At 39.9% G+C, this 20,038-nt stretch overlaps 1 protein-coding gene across 4 annotated transcripts in view; it reads right to left on the bottom strand.

Moving 5' to 3' along the window:
* Positions 1-731: 731 nt before the first annotated feature.
* Positions 732-20,038, bottom strand: part of khdrbs2 (KH domain containing, RNA binding, signal transduction associated 2) — a 91,235-nt gene continuing 71,928 nt past the window's right edge. For all 4 annotated transcript variants that reach the window (XM_080868266.1, XM_080868265.1, XM_080868267.1 and 1 more), the window contains 3 exons: positions 9,228-9,310; positions 8,492-8,550; positions 732-962 (listed from right to left, as the gene is read on the bottom strand). In XM_080868266.1, coding sequence (XP_080724392.1) covers positions 868-962; positions 8,492-8,550; positions 9,228-9,310 — 237 coding nt within the window. In that variant the 3' untranslated portion in view covers positions 732-867. The remainder of the gene's footprint in view (positions 963-8,491; positions 8,551-9,227; positions 9,311-20,038) is intronic.

The raw sequence follows: 20,038 nt of genomic DNA, 5'->3' as shown, positions 1-20,038 counted from the left end.
TGGAGAAAGGTTGAAGTTTTAAAAAAAAAGACTTTTTCAAATTTAAAGTGAACACATTTTCTCCGTAGCTGTGGCTGGTTAAAGACTCATCGTGCCTGTAAAGTCACTGACAAAGAGCTAAGCTGGATTTTGTGGGCCGTTTTCCAAATTAGGAAAAAAGTGCCAATAGGGTTTGAATAACTTAAAAAAAAATACTCGCATAAGAGGGCAAAACTAATTTCCCCCTAGACAAACTCGTATTTGAAGAACAGGCACAACTAAAATGAGAAAAAGTTTTGCTTGTTTTCCACATCTAGTAGCGTGTCACGGTGGATAAAAACGGACATGGCATCACTGGATGTTTCGCAACACCACGAAAATGCCTCTATTATGTGGGGCACCGAAGTCTCCTTAGCAATTAAAGCAAGTAGAGAGACGCAGCAGAGTTTTGATAGGTTCTCTAAGTCAAATTATGTCTCTATGATTGCCTGCTTTAACACAGTGAACAGGGGTTGGCTATTAAACCTTAGTAATCACTACATTAAAGACACTAAATGGAAACCAACTAGTCATGCAAATCCCACAAGAATAAATCTGCAGATTAATGTTTTAGGGCAGAGGGAGCTGGAATGAAGGGCATTTAAACAGCCAAGAACAACCTTCCTGCATATGGATGAGAACTGTTAAGTGTCTCTTTTGTTAAAAAAAAGGCTCAAACATCAGTATACTGCAATAATTGTTGCTTTATGCGCTTTATGGGGGTGGGGGTGGGGATTTTCTTTTTACTTTCTGAAGAAGATGGGCCAAAAATAAAATAACTGTTACAACATTTATAATGGATTTAAAAAATAGATATAAATAGCTGAGAATTGGAGGTCTGGACCACCTTTAGTATCTGCCATAAGGATGTTTTCTGTAGCCTCCTCGCGTCAGCCGTAAAACAGGGGCTTTGAGACTGGCTCGGGTAGTTCCCCACTCCTCCTCTGCAGATTAAAGCAAACAAACGGTGAAAAAAAGAGTTAAAAACGCATTGCAGAAAGCTGCTGCATTCACAACGGAAACGTCATGTCACAAAGGCAAACTGTCTCTCTTCTCTAGCCTCTCCTAAATCTATTTTACCAAAGACAAGAAAATTTAAGCAAGCAAATTATATCCCAGGTACTATGGGGGCTTCTCTTCACACAAAATTAATTTCATGAGCTCTTTGCCCTCTGACGGACCAACACTGAGATTCGACTGTCAGCAGCTCCTTCCTTAGAGCCAAATTACATAAAGATGCCCACCTCTGCTGCGAGGCACAACGCACCGCTCCCAAATAAGAAAGTGTTTATGAAGCAGAAAATCAAATCATTGCCCCGTTGGTTTAGGTTTGGTCTGACCTCAACACCCCAGTGCACAACTCATTGTGCTGAAAATGAATGAGCCCGCAAACCTGCTGTGGCATCCGGCTTATCGCCGTTGTCATGTGACAAGGTTGTAACTCGACTTCTGGTGATTTATGCAATTTTATTTAAATAGCAGTTTTAGATGTTTCTTAATGTTTTTAGTTGAAATCCAGAGACTCCTTTATAAAATTTGGAGCAGGTGCTGATTTGGAAATTGCAAACTGGCGTTTTTTTCTTCTTTTTTTGCGAGTTTGTTTTTGGGCACAGCAAAGGTTAGTCAGCCGATAGTAACAGCTTTCTGGAATAAGCCTTTAAAGGCACATGCCCAAAAGGCAAAACAGTCCACCTCGGCAATAGGCACTGGTTAGCCCCATGAGCTTCCACTGGCACATTTACTCCTCTGGCCAAATGCAGCGAGGAGCCAGGAAGGTAGGAGGAATTTGATGCACACAGAAGTGGCTCCCTGGGTGAAGATGATTGCAAGTGGGCCGAAACCACAGTTTTCTTTTTCTTTCTCGGCTGTGAATTTTTTTTTGTATAGCAGTGCAGCAGTGTCAGCCAGGAAAGTGTGGTCAACACAACATTTTTTTCTTGTCAGGATTTACTTTAAATCAAATCAAAGGATTTTTGAGAATGTTTTCTTTCTATTCTACTATTTGCCCATGAATGTAGGGTATTACCTTTAGTAATGCTAATACTTTAGTGGGAACTGTCTTTAGTGAAAACTTCTCAAAATACAGAATGATGGATAGTGCTGACCAAAAAATCACTGGTGCTAGATATCATATAAAAATATGACACTATGGAGGCATGTGACACACGACACAGGAGCTCTAGTTTTACACTCCAACTTGATTCACCTCCAAACATAAACTGAGCATATTGCGCCCAAACACAGCAGAACCCTTCCTCCCAGCTTGGGTGTGAGTGGAGCCCTCTAATGGGTCGCCACACATGTCCCCCCTGAACACCCAAACAATCCAGGACCCGGGGCTTAATCAAACGTCCAGAACGGCTGAAACGGGGAGTCCGAGAACTGGCTGTGGGTCCACCAGGCCAGGAAAGACATGCCGAACCCTCTGCTGGCCGGACGAGCACCGGCGGGCACGGAGCGATCTCAGAGGGAGGGTCAGAGTCCAACGTCCCGGCAGCAGGTGGGCGGTCGCGGCAGGGGGCATGGGCCAGCACCACAGGAGCATTCTGCAGAACGTGTGCAGGCTTAAGGCGGTTCACTGAAACTACCTCCTACCGTCCCCCAAATCCAAAACAAAATGCTTGGGACCTGATGCAATAACCCGAAACGGGCTGTCGTAAAGCGGACGCAAGGGGGGTTGATGGGCGTCACGCCAAACCAAAATGAAAGGAGAAGATTCCAACGACTGCTGAACAAAAACATCTGGCATGCAGTGGTGCACCGGGCCAGTGACAGAAAAGGGGCCTCAGACAGTCGACCCAGTTACCACTCGTTAAAGAAGCACGGAGCGCGGCCTTGAGTGACTAGTGAAACCGCTCGCACATCCCGTTAGCCTGCGGGTGGTATGCCGTGGTGCGGTGGACCTTCCATCGCAGACCAAAGTTCCGACACAAACTGAGGGCCTCTGTCCGAGGTAATGTCAGCGGGGGGACCAAAACGCTTACTAGCCACGTGCTGAATGTCTGTAGTAAACGACTGAAAAAGGTGAGGGGCTGCCAGATGCCGGACTTCGCCGACTTCGCCGCGGAAAACACACGGAGGCAGTCAGGGGACCAGTCAGCGGGTACTCCTTCAATGTTTTAACCGAGGCGGGACGCGGAAAAGCTGCGACGGCTTGCACCTTGTCTGGCAACGGGACCACGCTACCATCGGAGATGCGGTGCCCCAGGAAATCCAGGACCGGTAAACCAAACTGGCACTTCGAAGGGTTCATGATCAGGATTCGTGCTGGCCACCAATATGTCATCCAGACAGACGAAAACGAAAGGTAGCCCACGCAAAACAGAGTCCATAAGTCGCTGAAAGGTCTGGGCGGCACCTTTCAACCCAAACGGCATGCGCAAAAACTCGAACAAACCAAAGGGGGTGATGACAGTGGTTTTCAGAACATCCTCAGCGCGCACTGGCACTTGGTGATATCCCTGCACCAAATCGATTTTGGAAAAAAATCGAGGTCCCGGCAATATGGGCGGAAAAATCCTGGATGTGGGGAATCGAGTAACGGTTGTTCTCTGTAAGGTTATTTAAATCCCCGTATTTTAAATCCCCACAAGGTTGCCACCGCCCATCTGGCTTGGGCACCATGTGAAGTGGAGAGGCCCAGGCGCTGTTCAAGCGTTGCACAATGCCCAGGCGCTCCATAGCCGCGAACTCCTCCCGAGCGACGGACAGTTTCATGGGGTTGAGGCGACATGCGCGGGCGAATACCGGGGTCCGACTGTGGGGATATAACACAGCAGCAGAACCCTTCCTCCCAGCTTGGGTGTGAGTGGTGCCCTCTAGTGGGTCGCCACAATATTAAACTCTTCTAAAGCGTCTTTAGGGCTGCATCTAACCAATATCTTCATTTTTACGTAATGCTTCAATTATTTAAACAATAAAAAAACAAACAAAAAAAATCAGAAGAACCAAAATATATTTGTTTTTATGTGAACAACAGTGAAAAATACAAAAGTGTTCACTTTATATCGATAGCAAAATACTACAGTAGTGGTCAGCAGCTTGTATACACTCATCATGGGCATGAATGTCATGGTAATTTTGGGATTTTACTGAATTCTTTGAACTTCTCTTTATCCGAGGTGTAATAATTGAACAGCATAGATCTTTAATAACTTTACAAAAGAAAGACTTGTGTTCACAAGTTTGAATTTATTTTTGACTGTGTAGATTTTCTCTTATCCACACAGAGTCAAAATTACAGGCTCAAATATATACATACACTTACTTAAATCTTTTAATAAGTGGTGCTCAAGGTTCTACAATTTACACAAGTTGGAAAAATCTCTCAGGGCCAAGATTATCAATTGAAACAATTGTACGTAATTTTGATGTGTAAGTGTTTACAATTAGGGTGTGTCACTACTTTACCAACCCAACTTTAAATGAAAAGAAAAGGTTCAGGATCAATAAATCTACCAACCTCCATAAACTGCAAACTGCTGAAACACCAGCATCACTGTATTGTGAGTTTGACATTGCCATGGGAAGAGAGAGCACATCGAAAAGTCAAATGCTGTCTGGAGAAGTTTTGTCTTTAGACAAGACAAAGATTGAGTTATTTAGTCAAAATGACAGGAGGAACTTTCAAGCATGTTGGTGGTAGCATCATAGTCTGGCTGTTTTGCTGCCACTGGTACTGGTACATGAGAAGGAGGATGCAAAGAAGTATTGGAACTACCTTCTCTATCTACAAATTAATATCTTTGATCAACAACTAGGCAGGCAGCTGAATTGTGGAAACAGTCGAATGATCCCAAAAACAGAACAAATTGATTCTGAAATGGATAAATTAGGCCAACATAAAGCTTACTTAATGGACTTCCCAAAGCTCCAACCTTCGCCTGTGCTTAAAAGCCGGCTCAATGCCAGGACACCAGCCAATTTAAAAGACCATTATCAATTCTGTTAAGAAGAGCGGTAAACTATCCAGCCACAATTATGCCTAAATAGTGCTGATGGCTACCAAAAGTGTCTGTTTGAGGTATAACTTATTAATGGACAGTTAGCCAAATATCAGTGGGGATATGGTATACATTTAAGCCTGTATGTACTCTTTTGATCCTGTGTGGATCACAGAAAATCCAAAATAAATTCAAACCTGTGGACCCAATTCTTTCTTTTTAAACTCATTAAATATGTATGCTGTATAATCATTCCACCCTGGAAAAAGAAAAGTTTGAAGAAGTCACAAAGAGCCCAAATTACCATGAAACAAATGCCCAACACTGTCTGTGTCATTCAGCCCTTCTGATCACATCTGTAGATTATGGTTGTGGTTATCTGTGGTTTTGTATTCTGATGTCGCCACCGTAGTTTTTTGATAACAGACATGAGAGCTGGCTGAAAAACAATGAACACTGAATCCATTTATAGTGGCAACTTTTCAGTGAAAAGTTAGCCAAGCCCTGAAGCATACTCTGGTTTATCATCTATTTGAGTCTAAAAGAGAGTGTAATTAACAGAAATATGCATCATGTCTTATTAAACAAGTGCAATCAGACAGCACAACTCCCCCCAAAGGGCAAGGGCTATACTAAAACATTTATGTTTTATGCTAATGTCAGTATTGGTAATATTGAAATCCTGAATAATGACAGAGTTATTTTCACAGATTACTTGTGCTGATGTCAGCATTGCTAATATAGAAATGTAGTGTAGAACAAGGTTATTATCGTTAACGAAAACTAACGAAATAACGAAAACTAGAAGTGAAAAAACATTTTCGTTAACGGAAATAAAAATAAAAACAAAAAAAGGAAAACTAACTAAAACTGTAATGAGTGTTCACAAAACTAACTAAAATTAAATGAATTTATAGCAAAAATGTGTTTAGTTTTCATTGATGTGTGCGTGTCATACAATAGTCAAGGGTGAAAATGAAGTTTAGTTTCCAGATTTATTTCTTGCTGTCTAATTATGCCAGCAGGTGGCAGTACGTTAGTCGAGTCGTCTGTGTTGTTGCTCCGTCCACGCGCAGAATCATGTCAGGAAAAGTCGGGAGCAGTGTTGGTCAAGTTACTTGAAAAAAGTAATCAGTAACTAATTACTGATTACTTCCCCCAAAAAGTAATCCTGTTACTTTACTGATTACTTATTTTTTTAAAGTAATTAATTACTTAGTTACTTAGTTACTTTTTAAAAACACGTTTTACAACCTGAATAGGTGATAAAGCGATAGATCTTTCAGCCCAATTCTACTTTTTCTACATAATCCATCATACAAAATGTAATCAAATGGAAAGGCCCCTTTTTAAAACTTGTTTTATCAGTTTTAATCTTTTAACTTTATGCATCAAGCAAAAATTTATTATATGCAACATTCTCTGACTGGAAGAAATTTGTTTAATATTTAAACCTATTTTCTGCACATTCCAGCACATAATTTTTTTTTTTGTGTGTGTGTGTTTACACTCACTCTTTCAAATAGATGCAAGTAAAACACAGCAGAAAATAAATAAAATCAAAGAGTCCTGTTGCGGTCCTGTTGCTCTATTTTCACCTGTAAAGCAGGAGTGGGGTAGGCGGAGGTATACCCTGGTGCAGATGTGCCGCAGCAGTCAGTGGAAGAATCCACGAGTTTCTCTGTGAATTTCCCATCACGTTGTAGCGCACTCGGTGCTTGCTTGGAAGTTTAGGGGGTTTTTTCGCTGTAAAAAGAAGTTTTCTTCCCACGCACAACGGACACTAATGTTTTTGTCACTTTTTATGGAATCAAACTCAAAATAAGGTCAGTACTTCCACGCTTTAAATGCTGCACGCTCATACTCTCTCCCGCACTCGATATATTATCCATTGTTGATCTGCATACAGCTGTTGTCACGAACATCACACTCACTTACGTCACTGTCATGAGACATTCTCGCAAAAGAAATCAAGGTTTTAGTAACGCAGTAACGCAGCGTTCCTACGGGAAAGTAACGGTAATCTAATAACTGTTTTTGCAATAGTAATCCCTTACTTTACTCGTTACATGAAAAAAGTAATCGGATTACAGTAACGCGTTACTGCCCATCTCTGGTCGGGAGAAAGCGCCAGAGTCCAATTTGGGATTACTTTGAATATGACTGTGTTTTGGATAAAGCAAGTGTCTTGTAGTGGAAAGAGACAAATTATGAGGGACATTTCTAAAGGGAAGAAAATCCCACAAACTTTAAAGTGCACTTGAAAAGCTCACACAAGAAGGCTAACCTAGCTTACCTTGAGAAGGTAACCCTCATCCCCAGAAACAGACGCTAACCCCAGGCAAGGCAGCGTGATGCATCCCGAGACAACAGGACTGGGATATCTACATAACTGTGTGAGTCAGTTGCCTTCAAAAAGTTTATCAATTCACTTGAACCAAAATTATGAACACCCGGTGCTGCAAGAGTTAATAGTCTCATTGGGGCCAAGTTATACATTTTATAGTTGCCTGGTATCAATGGTTGTTCATCTGCCTTTATTTATTTATTTAAAGAACCCATAGGTGGGAATGTGAGTTGTCTGTCTCTGCGTGTTAGCCCTGCGACAGACAGGCGACCTGTCCAGGATGCAGGGTATGGTAGCTGGAATAGCAACATACCCAAGGATAAGCAGAAGAGAATGACTGATATGATGAAACTGGGATTTTGTTACACTTAATTATTGCAAACACAACTAAAACTATAACTGAAACTAATCAAAACTAAACTGAAACTAAGGATTTTCAAAAAAATAAAAACTAAACTAGCAAACAATTGGTAAAAACTAATTAAAACTGATATAAAATTGAAAATCTGAAGTCAAAACTAAATAAAAATAAAAACTAATGAAAATTGCAAAACTATTAAAACCCTGGTGTAGAATATTAATTCTTTTGTGTCATTGTGTATTCATAAAATGTCTTTACTTAAAAATAATGTTTTAAAGAGCTCAGAAAAAGATATATTATTGTCCCCCAAATAAATTTTTGAGATGTTCCAGGGGAAACTAAAGCTTTTTCCTAATTTCCCGAATGACCCTGATTTTTGACCTATGACCATGAAGCATTACATATTAAATGGTGTATTTTATTACCTTAACCCATGATGATTGGAGAAATATTTGGCTTCTATAAGCTGTAAAAACTCGAGATTTCAGACCTGGATGCCAAAAAACGGTCGATGTACAAACTAAAGAAAATCAGGATCAAAGAAAATCAACACATTCTTACAGCTGAGAACCTGGAACTGCAGAGCACAGTGCAAGGTGAAAAAGGACTTCACCATTTAATCAGCCATCCAGCTGCCAAATCATTTTTATGAATCGACTAATCAAATAATCAACCCATTTTCTCATTTTTAATAATGGGGTTGTGTTGCATTTTAGCTGGATTCAACAATTTATAGTGAGTATCAGTACTGAAAAGTGAGGATACATGAAAAAGACAGTGACTCATTTCTGTTCTTGTCGGTATAAAATAAGCTCTACTTACCATAGTTGTTGTAGGATTCATCACTGGTTCCCTGCCCATATTCATAATAGTCTGAAATGCTGAAAGCAGATGAAGCGAAAACACGGGTCATAGAAAAAAATAATAAGCTGCAGACGACTTTTCTTTTTTGTCAAATAAGGAATAAATGTGATTTCTTTGGGGGGGGGGGGGGGAAAGGACTGCAGTTCTATTATCAACAAGACCAAACACTTTTTTACAAAATCTCTCAGTAGTCCTCTCCACTGTCTGTGTCACTCAGCCCTTATCTATTAGTTCTTAATGAAGAGACAGATCTTTAAAAAGTGGTCATAAACATATCTTCAACCACAGAAGGGCTAAGTTATTCCTAGAAAAGCTGGGCAAATTTGAACAAATTTTACTCCATTTGTTGGGGACTCAGCTGCGGATTTAGTGCATCACTAAATATTTACAGCAGCATGATGGTGTATGTGGGATTAACTACTGTGCCCATGTTGCTCAAGTTGCTCACTGATGTGTTTTTAACAGACAACAGACGTCTCTGGCACACTTTCATCAGGCTTTAGTATACACACATACTGTAGCTTTGCTGTTAGGATCAAGTCATTGTTGGTTTGGGGATTTCTTGCTCTAATGTACACCTGTGATGGCCCAGCTGGTCACAGTGGACCTTAAACATTCTGTATTGTAACAACAGATGGATGGTAACTGAGAAAAGTTGAAAAAGCCTTTCCTGCTGTGTGTGTGTTAACGTTACCTCTTTGACTGATTGCTGTAGTTATCTTCATAGGCTTCATAACTCTCATCATCATACTCTCCACCGTATCCGTCGTCGTAGGCCTGCGAGGGAACACGCGGTAAACATTAACATTGACTTGTCTCCACATCTCTATCCAGTCTAACTGGTTGGAGATAAATAATATAAAAATAATCAATAGTTAGTTCCATGGGCTAACTATATTACAGTGAGACGGTAATGGGAGAGGAAACAGAAAAATTAATGTCCAACAGGGATTATTGATTAAGGTTCGCAGGGAGCATGTCTCACTGGTAAAGCTTATTGGACACCTTCTGAGTCTCAAGCTGCAATATGGATCTGCACTATTGATAAGTAGCTATTCAGAAAATAAGCACAAAATGCAGCCAGGAGCTTTACACTCGTGTTCGATAACAATACAAGTGGCTAAACAGCACGCAGCCCACAGACAAGCCCTAAAGTTAGATATTTTGCCAACAACCTGTAAGTATTAGAAACCACTTAATTAGGGCTGCTCGATTATGGCAAAAATGATAATCACGATTATCTTCACTGGAATTGAGATCTCGATTATTTGACGATATTTATTTAACCCTTTAAGACCTACTATAGAACCATGTCCGCCAGAGCTTATATTATTTTTTTACATGTTGTAGTGCCATTTGTGGGAGCATTTCAATTTGCTATGCAACTGTTATAGCCCATATTTTAATAATATGTATACATTAAGTCCATAGTAACTACATTAATTGCAAAAAAGTGCAATAAACTACAAAAAAATTGAAAATTGTTTTTGGTTTTTTTACATATATTTCTACGGAGAAATTTAAGAGGTTTATCCCTCAAAACTTTAAATACAAAAAAGTTGCAAAAAATAGTTTACAACTACAGGAAATTTATTTTGAGTGTCTTCATAGTTTTATTTTGGAGAGACACCAATTTTTATATACTGCAGGAAAAACGAAAAAACAATCCTATGATGCAAATTAGTAAAGAAAACAGCATGTGCATCAAAATAAACTATTTCCAGCAGTGCAATTCGAGTTCTAAGCATCCCAGAAACTATTTAGAAAAGTCAAACATGACCAGTATAGGCTTTTAAGGCCTACAAGTAAAAAAACTACATTTCCGCGAAAATGACGTCACTTCCGGTTTTGGCCAGGAAATGGCGGACATGCGATAGTTAGCGGTGACGTCTGTTTCACTGTGGGAAGTGTTACGAACAGCTGATCGGATCGGCAAAGCGTGTTTCTGGAATATTATGTTTTTGTTGCTGCAAGCGCTTTTTATGCAATTTTTGCAAAGCTTTACAGTATGTGGAAGGAAACCGTGACCGAGGAGAAGCTGATGGCATAAGATGTAAGTACAACTCCTCCTGTTTCGTATGCAAAACAAATTATTGCGCTAGTGTTACGATCCAATGTTGCCAGTGTTTTGTGTTAGGCGTGACTGTTATGTGTTTCCTGTTTTACTTTGAAGGTCTGTCTTATCTCAGTGTGTTCAGTTTCCGCTTCCTTGTCTCGTCAGTTCTGATTTGCCCCAGCTGTGTTTCCCTCCTGTTGTCCATTCCCTGATTGCTCCCTCTATGTATTTAAGCCCTGTGTTTCAGTTTGTCATGGGTCGTGATCATTGTGGTGTTGGTATCGTAGTTTTGTAAATAGCTGTAAATAGATTTGTAAAGTAGCAATTGAGTAATTTGTTCACCTTGTATATATTGTTCACTGCAGAAGCCTAGTAGGCATGAGAAGCCATTTTTGTTGATTACGTTTTCTCCTGTTTTTGTTTAGGAAGTTAGGTAAGTGAATTGTCTTTTGTTTGGTTTTTCATTTTGGGTAGGAAAGCGTAGGGACCATTAGGGAGTTTTGTTTGTTATTTTTGGCACTGCTCACTGCTGAAGCAAATAAATGGCTGCTTAGCATTTTAAAAGATACTATTGTTTGGGTTCTTGTTTTGGGTGGAGTGTGGTGGGCCAATGTTTTGTTGCGTTCAGGACACGCCTAGACCTAGAACGTAACATAAACCTCAGACCCTCCAGCGAAGACATTTATGTTACGTTTATGTTACGGTATGTCACACAAAACACTGACAACATTGGATTGTAACACTAGCTTACACGGTTCAGGTTCTACAGGGATTTAAAAATAGTTACACAAAACGGAGCGTGCTGCTCTGACCAGCTTTAAAGGGTTAACGATGACTTTAAAAAAATAATATAAAATAGTGTGCAACACCACTGAAGTTTTTTTTTTTTTTTTTACCTCTCTTTTCAACCAACGGCAGTCACTCTCTCCTCTCCAAATAACTTCTGTTTAGCTTTCCGAGCTTCCCCCGGGTCCTCTTAATCAGCGGTCTTGCGCCACGGACCGGTTTATGCCCGACAATATTTTCACGGACCGGCCTTTAAGGTGTCGCGGATAAATGAGGGAGGGGCTAATAATCGGCTTAGTCATTTTTAATGATCGTTGAAAGCCCAGATCGGAATCGTGATTAAAATTCGATTAATTGAGCAGCCCTACACTTAATGTATATATGTATATATATATTAGGGGTGCAACGATACTCGTATCGATATTGAACCGTTCGATACAGTGCTTTCGGTTCGGTACGCATATGTATCGAACAATACAACATTTGTAATTTATTTTATCAACTTTCCTTCTGACGATGCTGTCTGTGTTGAGCGCTCAGTGAATCTGCGTTCGACTACTCCGCCTAGGCTGCACTGTCGAGCGCAGATCTACTGAGCGTTCAACACAGACAGCATTGTAAGAAGGAAGAGCGCAGGGCAAGCTAGCGAGACAGAAGTTAAGCTCTCCTTGCAACATGGCAAATTGAACCTCCCCCACCCTCATTCAGATCTGGCGTTTGGAATTATTTTGGTTTTCATGTGACATATGACCCTGAAGGTAAGCGCGTCATGGACTAAAGTAAAACAGTATGTTGGATGTGCCACGCAATGCTCAATTACATGGGTGGGAACTAGTGTGTTAGCGCAGTTAGCTCGTTAACGTGTTGGCCGTCTAGCCCCACGCACGGGCGATCAGGGGTAGCTCGTTAACGGAGATTTGCCGTGTTGTGGCGTTAACGCCATTTCAACGAGATTAACGCTGACAGCACTAGTGGGAACACAACGAATATGACTGCACATTTACGCTGACATCATCCTAGTGCAAAGACAAGTGGAAGCATACAAAAACAACAAGCATGCATGCTACAAACTTTACCCGAGTCATTTAGACAGCCGTTAGCTGATATGTTTAATATTGTGGCGAGCTCAGACAAGGAGGAGACGGAGGTGTCGTTTGGTCTTGCTTCCCGTGAGCTAGCCAGGGAGCACAGCCGTTTATTGACATCTACAGAAGAACACTGCCGCTAGCTAACTGCTCAGCGCGGCAACCGCACAGCAACAACAACAACAACACACAGGGCGCCCTCTGACCCCGGAAGGACACATCGCAGTGAGAGGGCGTCACCCGTCACTATGGCAACATAAACAAAACATAACGGTACAAACAGAACCCCGAACAGCCCTGACCCGCTACAATATGCTGCTGAGAATATAGCCCAGAAGATGCGTATAGTATTGCTTTTATTTTGGAAAGAGCCATTTCTCTGTAATAAACTCGCCTTTCCAAAGATGAGTGATTCCTCAATCAGATACAGGGCTTGCAAAATCGCTAACCCGACGTCCCGGGGCTAGCGATTTTTCCAGTCTGGCTACCAAAATCTATCTCTTCCCTGCCCGTCGGGCTATTGTAGGAAGGAAAAATATATGTCAATGCTTTTGCATTCTTTCGGAAATGTAGCTGGGGAATTATGTCATTGGCATCGGTGAGCCACTGTCAATATGTGACATATTGAAATCGCGTTTGAATTTGCGCTTGTTTTTTGCTTTCACTTTGCAATCGCGCGAATTGTGTATAGAGAGCGACAGTACTGATTGGTGAGTGATGATAATTTGCGCACCAATTCCTCTGACATAGTCTTATCAATTGTTAGCTTACTATGCAAACATGACAAGTGAAATCTCCCGCAGCAAGCTTAAACATGTGAGAGGTTGATCGCGCAGAGAATCGCTGACCGTTATGTGTGTGTGTAAAAGCAGCACGATATATATTTTAGTTCTGCTGAGCCAAATAAGACAGGTCAGGGTGAAGAAGTGACAGCCAAAGAAAAGCTTACCACAAAACGGAAAAGTTATGACAAATCAGACTATAAGGCAAAAAGAAAGTGCAGCTTTATGGTTTCATGGACAAAATTTCTGTGACTGCAATATGACGAGCTATATAACCGGGGCTGCACATAAGTGGTCCGCAGGTGCGCATTCGCTGTCAAAAAAAACCAAAAACGCGCACAAGATATGAAGTTGCAACGCGTGTTTGCGTACATAAGATTTTCTGGAGGAGGACAGACATTTGTTTAGAACTCTTAAAGATGTCGAAGAAGCAAGCTCCTTTAAGCAATTACTTTGGTCTTCCTCCACCTCCAAAGAAATGTCAGAAGGAGTCCGAATCACAAAAGAAGCACGTATTCTCGGAAAAGTGGTTGCAGGAGGTGAGCTGGCTTCAGACAAATGATGAACGCACAGAGATGTGGTGCGGAATGTGCCGTGAAAATCCCACTCTAGCGGACAAAAACAGTGCTTTTTATATGGACGCAAACGCGCGTTGCAACTTCTTATCTGGTGCGCGTCTTTTATTTTGACAGCGAATGCGCACATGCGGACCACTTATGTGCACCCGTGTAAATAACATAATGTTCTGCCGGGTGTGTTGTTGGTTTTCTCTCGATTTCTGAGTCGACAAGCGCCTTTGTTACTGGGACCAGTCATTTTAAGAAAAGCCCCCATTAGAACCCATGAGAAATGCAAGAAATGCATTATTGCTCAGTCTGCAATATCTTTCCCAGAACAAACACCAATTGCAAATAACATACTAAAAATAAACCTGAAAAATCTGTTTAGAACAGCGTACTATGTTGCAAAGAGTGAACTACCACTGGCAAAATTTAGCAGTCTTTGCAAACTTCAAAAAGCAAATGGCCTAGATCTTGGTTCCACTTGTCTCTTACCCGTGACTTCAGTGGAAATTTCAAATTCAGGATCTGACACAGACTGATTCATGTCCTACACAGTTCTTACAAGTTCATAGAAATTTCTGTTCAATTAGAACCAAGTATTTGAGTTGATGATTGTAATTTTTATACAATGTTGTAATTTGTGTTTCAACAATTTTTTGATTGATGTTTTGTTTCCTTTACAATATTATACTTTAATGTATAATATTGTAAAGGAAACAAAACATCAATCAAAAAATTACTCTCTTTTTTTAGTCGGGCTACTTACATTTATTTTGGGCTACCAAAAACTGAAGAGTCCCTGCCCGAAGGGCTACCAGGGATTTTGAAATTTTGAGAGCCCTGAGATATTTTTAATTACTTTTGTTTCAGCAACATTAAATTTAAAAACTGTACTTTTGAGTTAAAATATATATTTATAATTTTAATAAATGACAAATTAAAAAGGCATGAACATTTTTTTTGTATCGAAAAAATATCGAACCGTGACACCAAAGTATCGAACCGAACCGTGAATTTTGTGTATCGTTGCACCCCTAGTATATATGTATGTATATATATATATTAGGGGTGCAACGATATTCGTATCGATATTGAACCGTTCGATACAGTGCTTTCGGTTCGGTACGCATATGTATCGAACAATACAACATTTGTAATTTATTTTATCAACTTTCCTTCTGACGATGCTGTCTGTGTTGAGCGCTCAGTGAATCTGCGTTCGACTACTCCGCCTAGGCTGCACTGTCCAGCGCAGATCCACTGAGCACTCAACACAGAGAGCATCGTCAGAAGGAAGAGCGCAGGGCAAGCTAGCAAGACAGAAGTTAAGCTCTCCTTGCAACATTCAGATCTGGCGTTTGGAATTATTTTGGTTTTCATGTGACGTATGACCCTGAAGGTAAGCGAGTCATGGACTAAAGTAAAACAGTATGTTGGATGTGCCATGCAATGCTCAATTACATGGGTGGGAACTAGTGTGTTAGCGCAGTTAGCTCGTTAACGTGCTGGCCGTCTAGCCCCATGCACGGGGCGATCGGCGGTAGCTCGTTAACGGAGATTTGCCGTGTTGTGGCGTTAAGGTCATTTCAACGAGATTAACCTGAAAGCACTAGTGGGAACACAACGAATATGACTGCACATTTACGCCGACATCATCCTAGTGCAAAGACAAAAACAACAAGCATGCTACTAACTTTAGCCGAGTCATTTAGACAGCTGTTAGCACATGATTCTCCTTATGCTGCTGAGAATATAGCCCAGAAGAAGCGGATAGTATAGCTTTTATTTTGGAAAGAGACATTTCTCTGTAATAAACTCTCTTTTCCAAAATGAGTGATTCCTCAATCAGATACAGGGCTTGCAATATCGCTAGCCCGACGTCCTGGGGCTAGCGATTTTTTTAGTCGGGCTACCAAAATCTATCTCTTCCCTGCCCGTCGGGCTATTGTAGGAAGGAAAAATATATGTCAATGCTTTTGCATTCTTTCAGAAATGTAGCTGGGTAATTATGTCATTGGCATTGGTGAGCCACTGTCAATATGTGACATATTGAAGTCGCGTTTGAATTTGCGCTCGTTTTTTTGCTTTCACTTTGCAATCGTGCGAACTGTGTATAGAGAGCATCTGTGAGTGATGATAATTTGTGCACCAATTCCTCTGACATCGTCTTATTAATCGTTAGCTTACTATGCAAACATGACAAGTGAAATCTCCCGCAGCAAGCTTAAACATGTAAGAGGTTGATCGCGCAGAGAATCGCTGAGCTTATGTGAGTGCGTGTGTAAAAGCAGCAGGATATATATTTTAGTTCTGCTGAGCCAAATAAGACAGGTCAGGGTGAAGAAGTGACAGCCAAAGAAAAGCTCACCACAAAACGGAGAAGTTATGACAAATCAGAGTATAAGGCAAAAAGAAAGTGCAGCTTTATGGTTTCATGGACAAAAGAATTTCTGTGGCTGCAATATGACGAGCTAAATAACCAGGGCTGCACATAAGTGGTCCGCAGGTGCGCATTCGCTGTCAAAATAAAAAACACGCACAAGGGTTAGGGTTAAATTTAAAAACTGTACTTTTGAGTTAAAATATATATTTATAATTTTAATAAATGACAAATTAAAAAGGCATGAACATTTTTTTGTATCGAAAAAATATCGAACCGTGACACCAAAGTATCGAACCGAACCGTGAATTTTGTGTATCGTTGCACCCCTAATATATATATATATATATATATATATATATATATATATATATGTATATATATATATATGTATATATATATATATATGTATATATATATATATGTATATATATATATATATATATGTGTATATATATGTATATATATATATATATATATATGTGTATGTATGTATATATATATATATCATTTATTACTTGTCAGAGTCTGCACGTAGAAAATGATTCTTATTACAGATCCCCTAGTTGCCTCAGATGGTGTGTTAATCCAGTTTGTGCCTGTTTACTTCTACAGAGGATTCTTCTCAGCTAATTTATGCAGGGACCCTGTTTTTGGATCAGTTCAAATAAGAATTAACATTCAGAAGAGGGAAGCTCAGAAAGCCTGGTTAACAGGTCTCAGTCATTAAATCCTCTAATATTTCATCCATTACAGTGACATGTGAACATATTCCTTAAGTGTTTTGTCATATTAGTATCATCTGTTCTTTCCCACTGTGAAGGCTGTCACTTTCTAATAAATCACTTTTAGTTTCTTTTGACTTATGACTCAAATCTCTTTAAACAGAACACAGTTATCAAGGTGCCAAAACACAGCTCTGAAAAGAGAGAACTTGACCAAAAAAACACTCATTAGGATGGGTTTTAATTGCTACTGTGCACTCTGGGGAATGAAATGATATGAACCTATATGATGGCATAGTGGACCTTTTCCAAGGGTTTTGCTCCTTGAGAAACTTTCTGGAGGAGATTTTTAGATCAGAATATTGCAGGAACCAACAAAGGTCAGAAATAGATTCAACCTCCACTGACTTTCAAAAATTATTATTTTTTATTTATAGTTATAAGCTGGAAGTGAACATCACTGAAAGATAAGGTGCTGTGCCCTTAAAGACGGGGCATTATTTATTGTGAAGCATGAGGAGCGTGGTTTAGAAGCATTGCATATGTCACCTCCTGCATAAAATATATAAAATTTGATGGAAAAATGTGCATGTCAGTGCAGAAATTCTCTGATGCTTACAAATGTTTTGGAGAAGGGAGCTAAATGAAGTACATAAGACTATTTCTTGACTATCTTGACTATTAATTCTTTGTTTTATTATTAAACTATTATAAAACTGCTAAACATCTGGTGCTGCTTCACAAGTTTGTTCCCAAAAGCTGAAAAACACAGAAGAGAACTGGAGCTGATTTAGTGTGGGCAACAGAGCCTTGAATTGCAGGAGATGCCAGAGTGCATCAGGTGGCAGATTCTGCAAAATCTGGCTTGTCCTTACCAGACAGCAACCACAAGCATCCTGATTTCATGTCATGTAATCACATCAGCGAACAAAATAATAATCATTTTATTTCTTAAAAACCGAATTGTGGAGAAATGTAAGGATTTATGTCTTCTAATACATTACTGCAAGGATTTTTAATAGATTTTCAGAAAAATCCCTTTATCGAACACTTTCCAGGTGCCCATGGAGCATAACACCAAGCTATTGGAACAACTTTTCAGTGTTTCTCTCTGGTAAAAACAAGTCAGTCTGCACCTAAGATACTAAAAAAAACATAAACACACTATTTATCATTCTGTGTTTTACTAGATTTGATTTATTTATTGCTTTTCTTGCATCGAGACACCACTAAAGAAAGTCATAAAAGAATGACATGAAGCACACGGTGCTCCTGAGTATGGAACCCATGCCTTTCTGCTCCCCAGTGCCCCCTCAACCACTTGGCAATCATATGATGTTGGCATCTGTGTGATTTTGACCGCTATGTACTTGTTTGTATGGCTGAATTAAAGCATGAGGAACAAAACAAAAGCAATGAGTCACGGTATACTGACTGGTCCACAACAGAGAATATCTTCACTTTCTTTAATTCCAGGAACTGTAATAGCTGCTGCAGATATCAGCCTCACACAATTATTTTATTTCTAACACCCACTCTAATCCCCGGAAGAGCATAATGTCAGTCCATATTCACGAGGGACCTGCATCGACTTTATTGTTAATCGCGTCAGTCTGGTCGATAGAAAATTATGCTTTCGAGTTGATTATGATTTATAAAAAGAAGCGATGTCATATTTTATTTGTTAAAGTGAAATCCCCTTTTGGGGATCACTTCCCACTTCTGAAACCAAACTAACACCTTTATGTTGAACGATCTGCCTGAAGAGAGCACACTATTCTGCTGTATGGTTTATTCATGACGGCAGGGATAATCAGACCCAGCAGACCAAAGGTTCATGTAAACAGCATAACCTGAAACTGGAGTAAGGCCAAAGGGTGTGGAGAACAGTAGATTAAGGTATTGTCTCTTTTTGTAATTGTTGGATCATGCTCATTTAAAGAGGTTTAGTGGAGTTTAAAGTGCTTACGCTTCTTTTTCATCATGATCTAATCTCTTCTAATCCTTTCCAAGCTTGCTATTTCGAATCAAGCTTTACTATGATACATGCAAGTGTTCAGTTCCTTTTAAAGGCTGAATGGATTTTAAATCAGCAGAATAAAATGTGTTGAAAGCTTCAGTGAAACTGGTTGATGGCGGACGGGAGCTTCATAGCTCAATATTCCTCCAAGTCTGCCTGTAATAAAAGAACATATACAGTCTATGTAATGGAGTAATTGCATCTTGTATTAGGTGTGGCTGCCTCTGGTAATGCTCTCTGTCACAAAAGCATAGCTATCAGCGTGAAGGACATCAAGTACAGCTATACAAAAGAAATTACATTCAAAGCACTAGTACACACTCTCCATCTCCTGTCGGGAAATGCTGATTCAAAGTCCTCTGGTTCCTGTGTGGCTTTATTTGTGTGAACACGAATTTGACTAAATTAAAGTTAGGGATTATGTCAGGGATTAAGTTGTTCTGGGGATCCTATACTTCTCTTTTTTCTTGCATGAGTCTTTCCTCACAAAGGCAGCGAGTCAGAAACGTGCATATCTAAGTAATTAACCGTTTTGTTAGCAATCCCACACGAAAAAAAAAAAATCTTCACACTGGACCACAAATATAAGAGGGGATTATTTTCAGTCAGCTGTGAAATAATCATTTAAAAAGACTTCCATCATTGCTGCAATGTAAAGTCATGGAAAACTTGCAGTATATTTATTTTAAGGATAAAAAGACTTGTGTCACTGTTACAGATACAAAAAAAGAGAAATCTAAAATCAATAAATGATACAGAGGGAGAATTCATCCTAACATCCCACAGCCCAATTTACTGTTGAGGCTACTTGTTTACGAGATAGATGTGTGCGTGCTCAGCTCACCAGAAGGCGAGTATTCATTGTCATGGGGTTTGAGTTTTTGTGAGTTCACTGTTGTGTTTTGAGTAGGATTTATTTTTGGCTTCTTTGGGAGTTCTTTTCATCTTTGTTTTCCTGCTTTAAGTTGGGATTCTAATGGGATTCCTTTATATGTTGAGTCCTTAGTTCTTGTTAGTTTAAGTTACTGATGATTTTGTGGCGTTTGTTTTCGGTTAGTTTCCCTCTGTTCCCTTTCTGTCCCTCTGTCAGTGTTGTTTATGTGTTTGT

Source organism: Rhamphochromis sp. 'chilingali' (genome assembly GCF_963969265.1).
Source record: "Rhamphochromis sp. 'chilingali' genome assembly, chromosome: 20".
NCBI classification, from domain to species: Eukaryota; Metazoa; Chordata; class Actinopteri; order Cichliformes; family Cichlidae; genus Rhamphochromis; species Rhamphochromis sp. 'chilingali'.
This window is presented reverse-complemented; position numbering and strand designations above follow the sequence as displayed.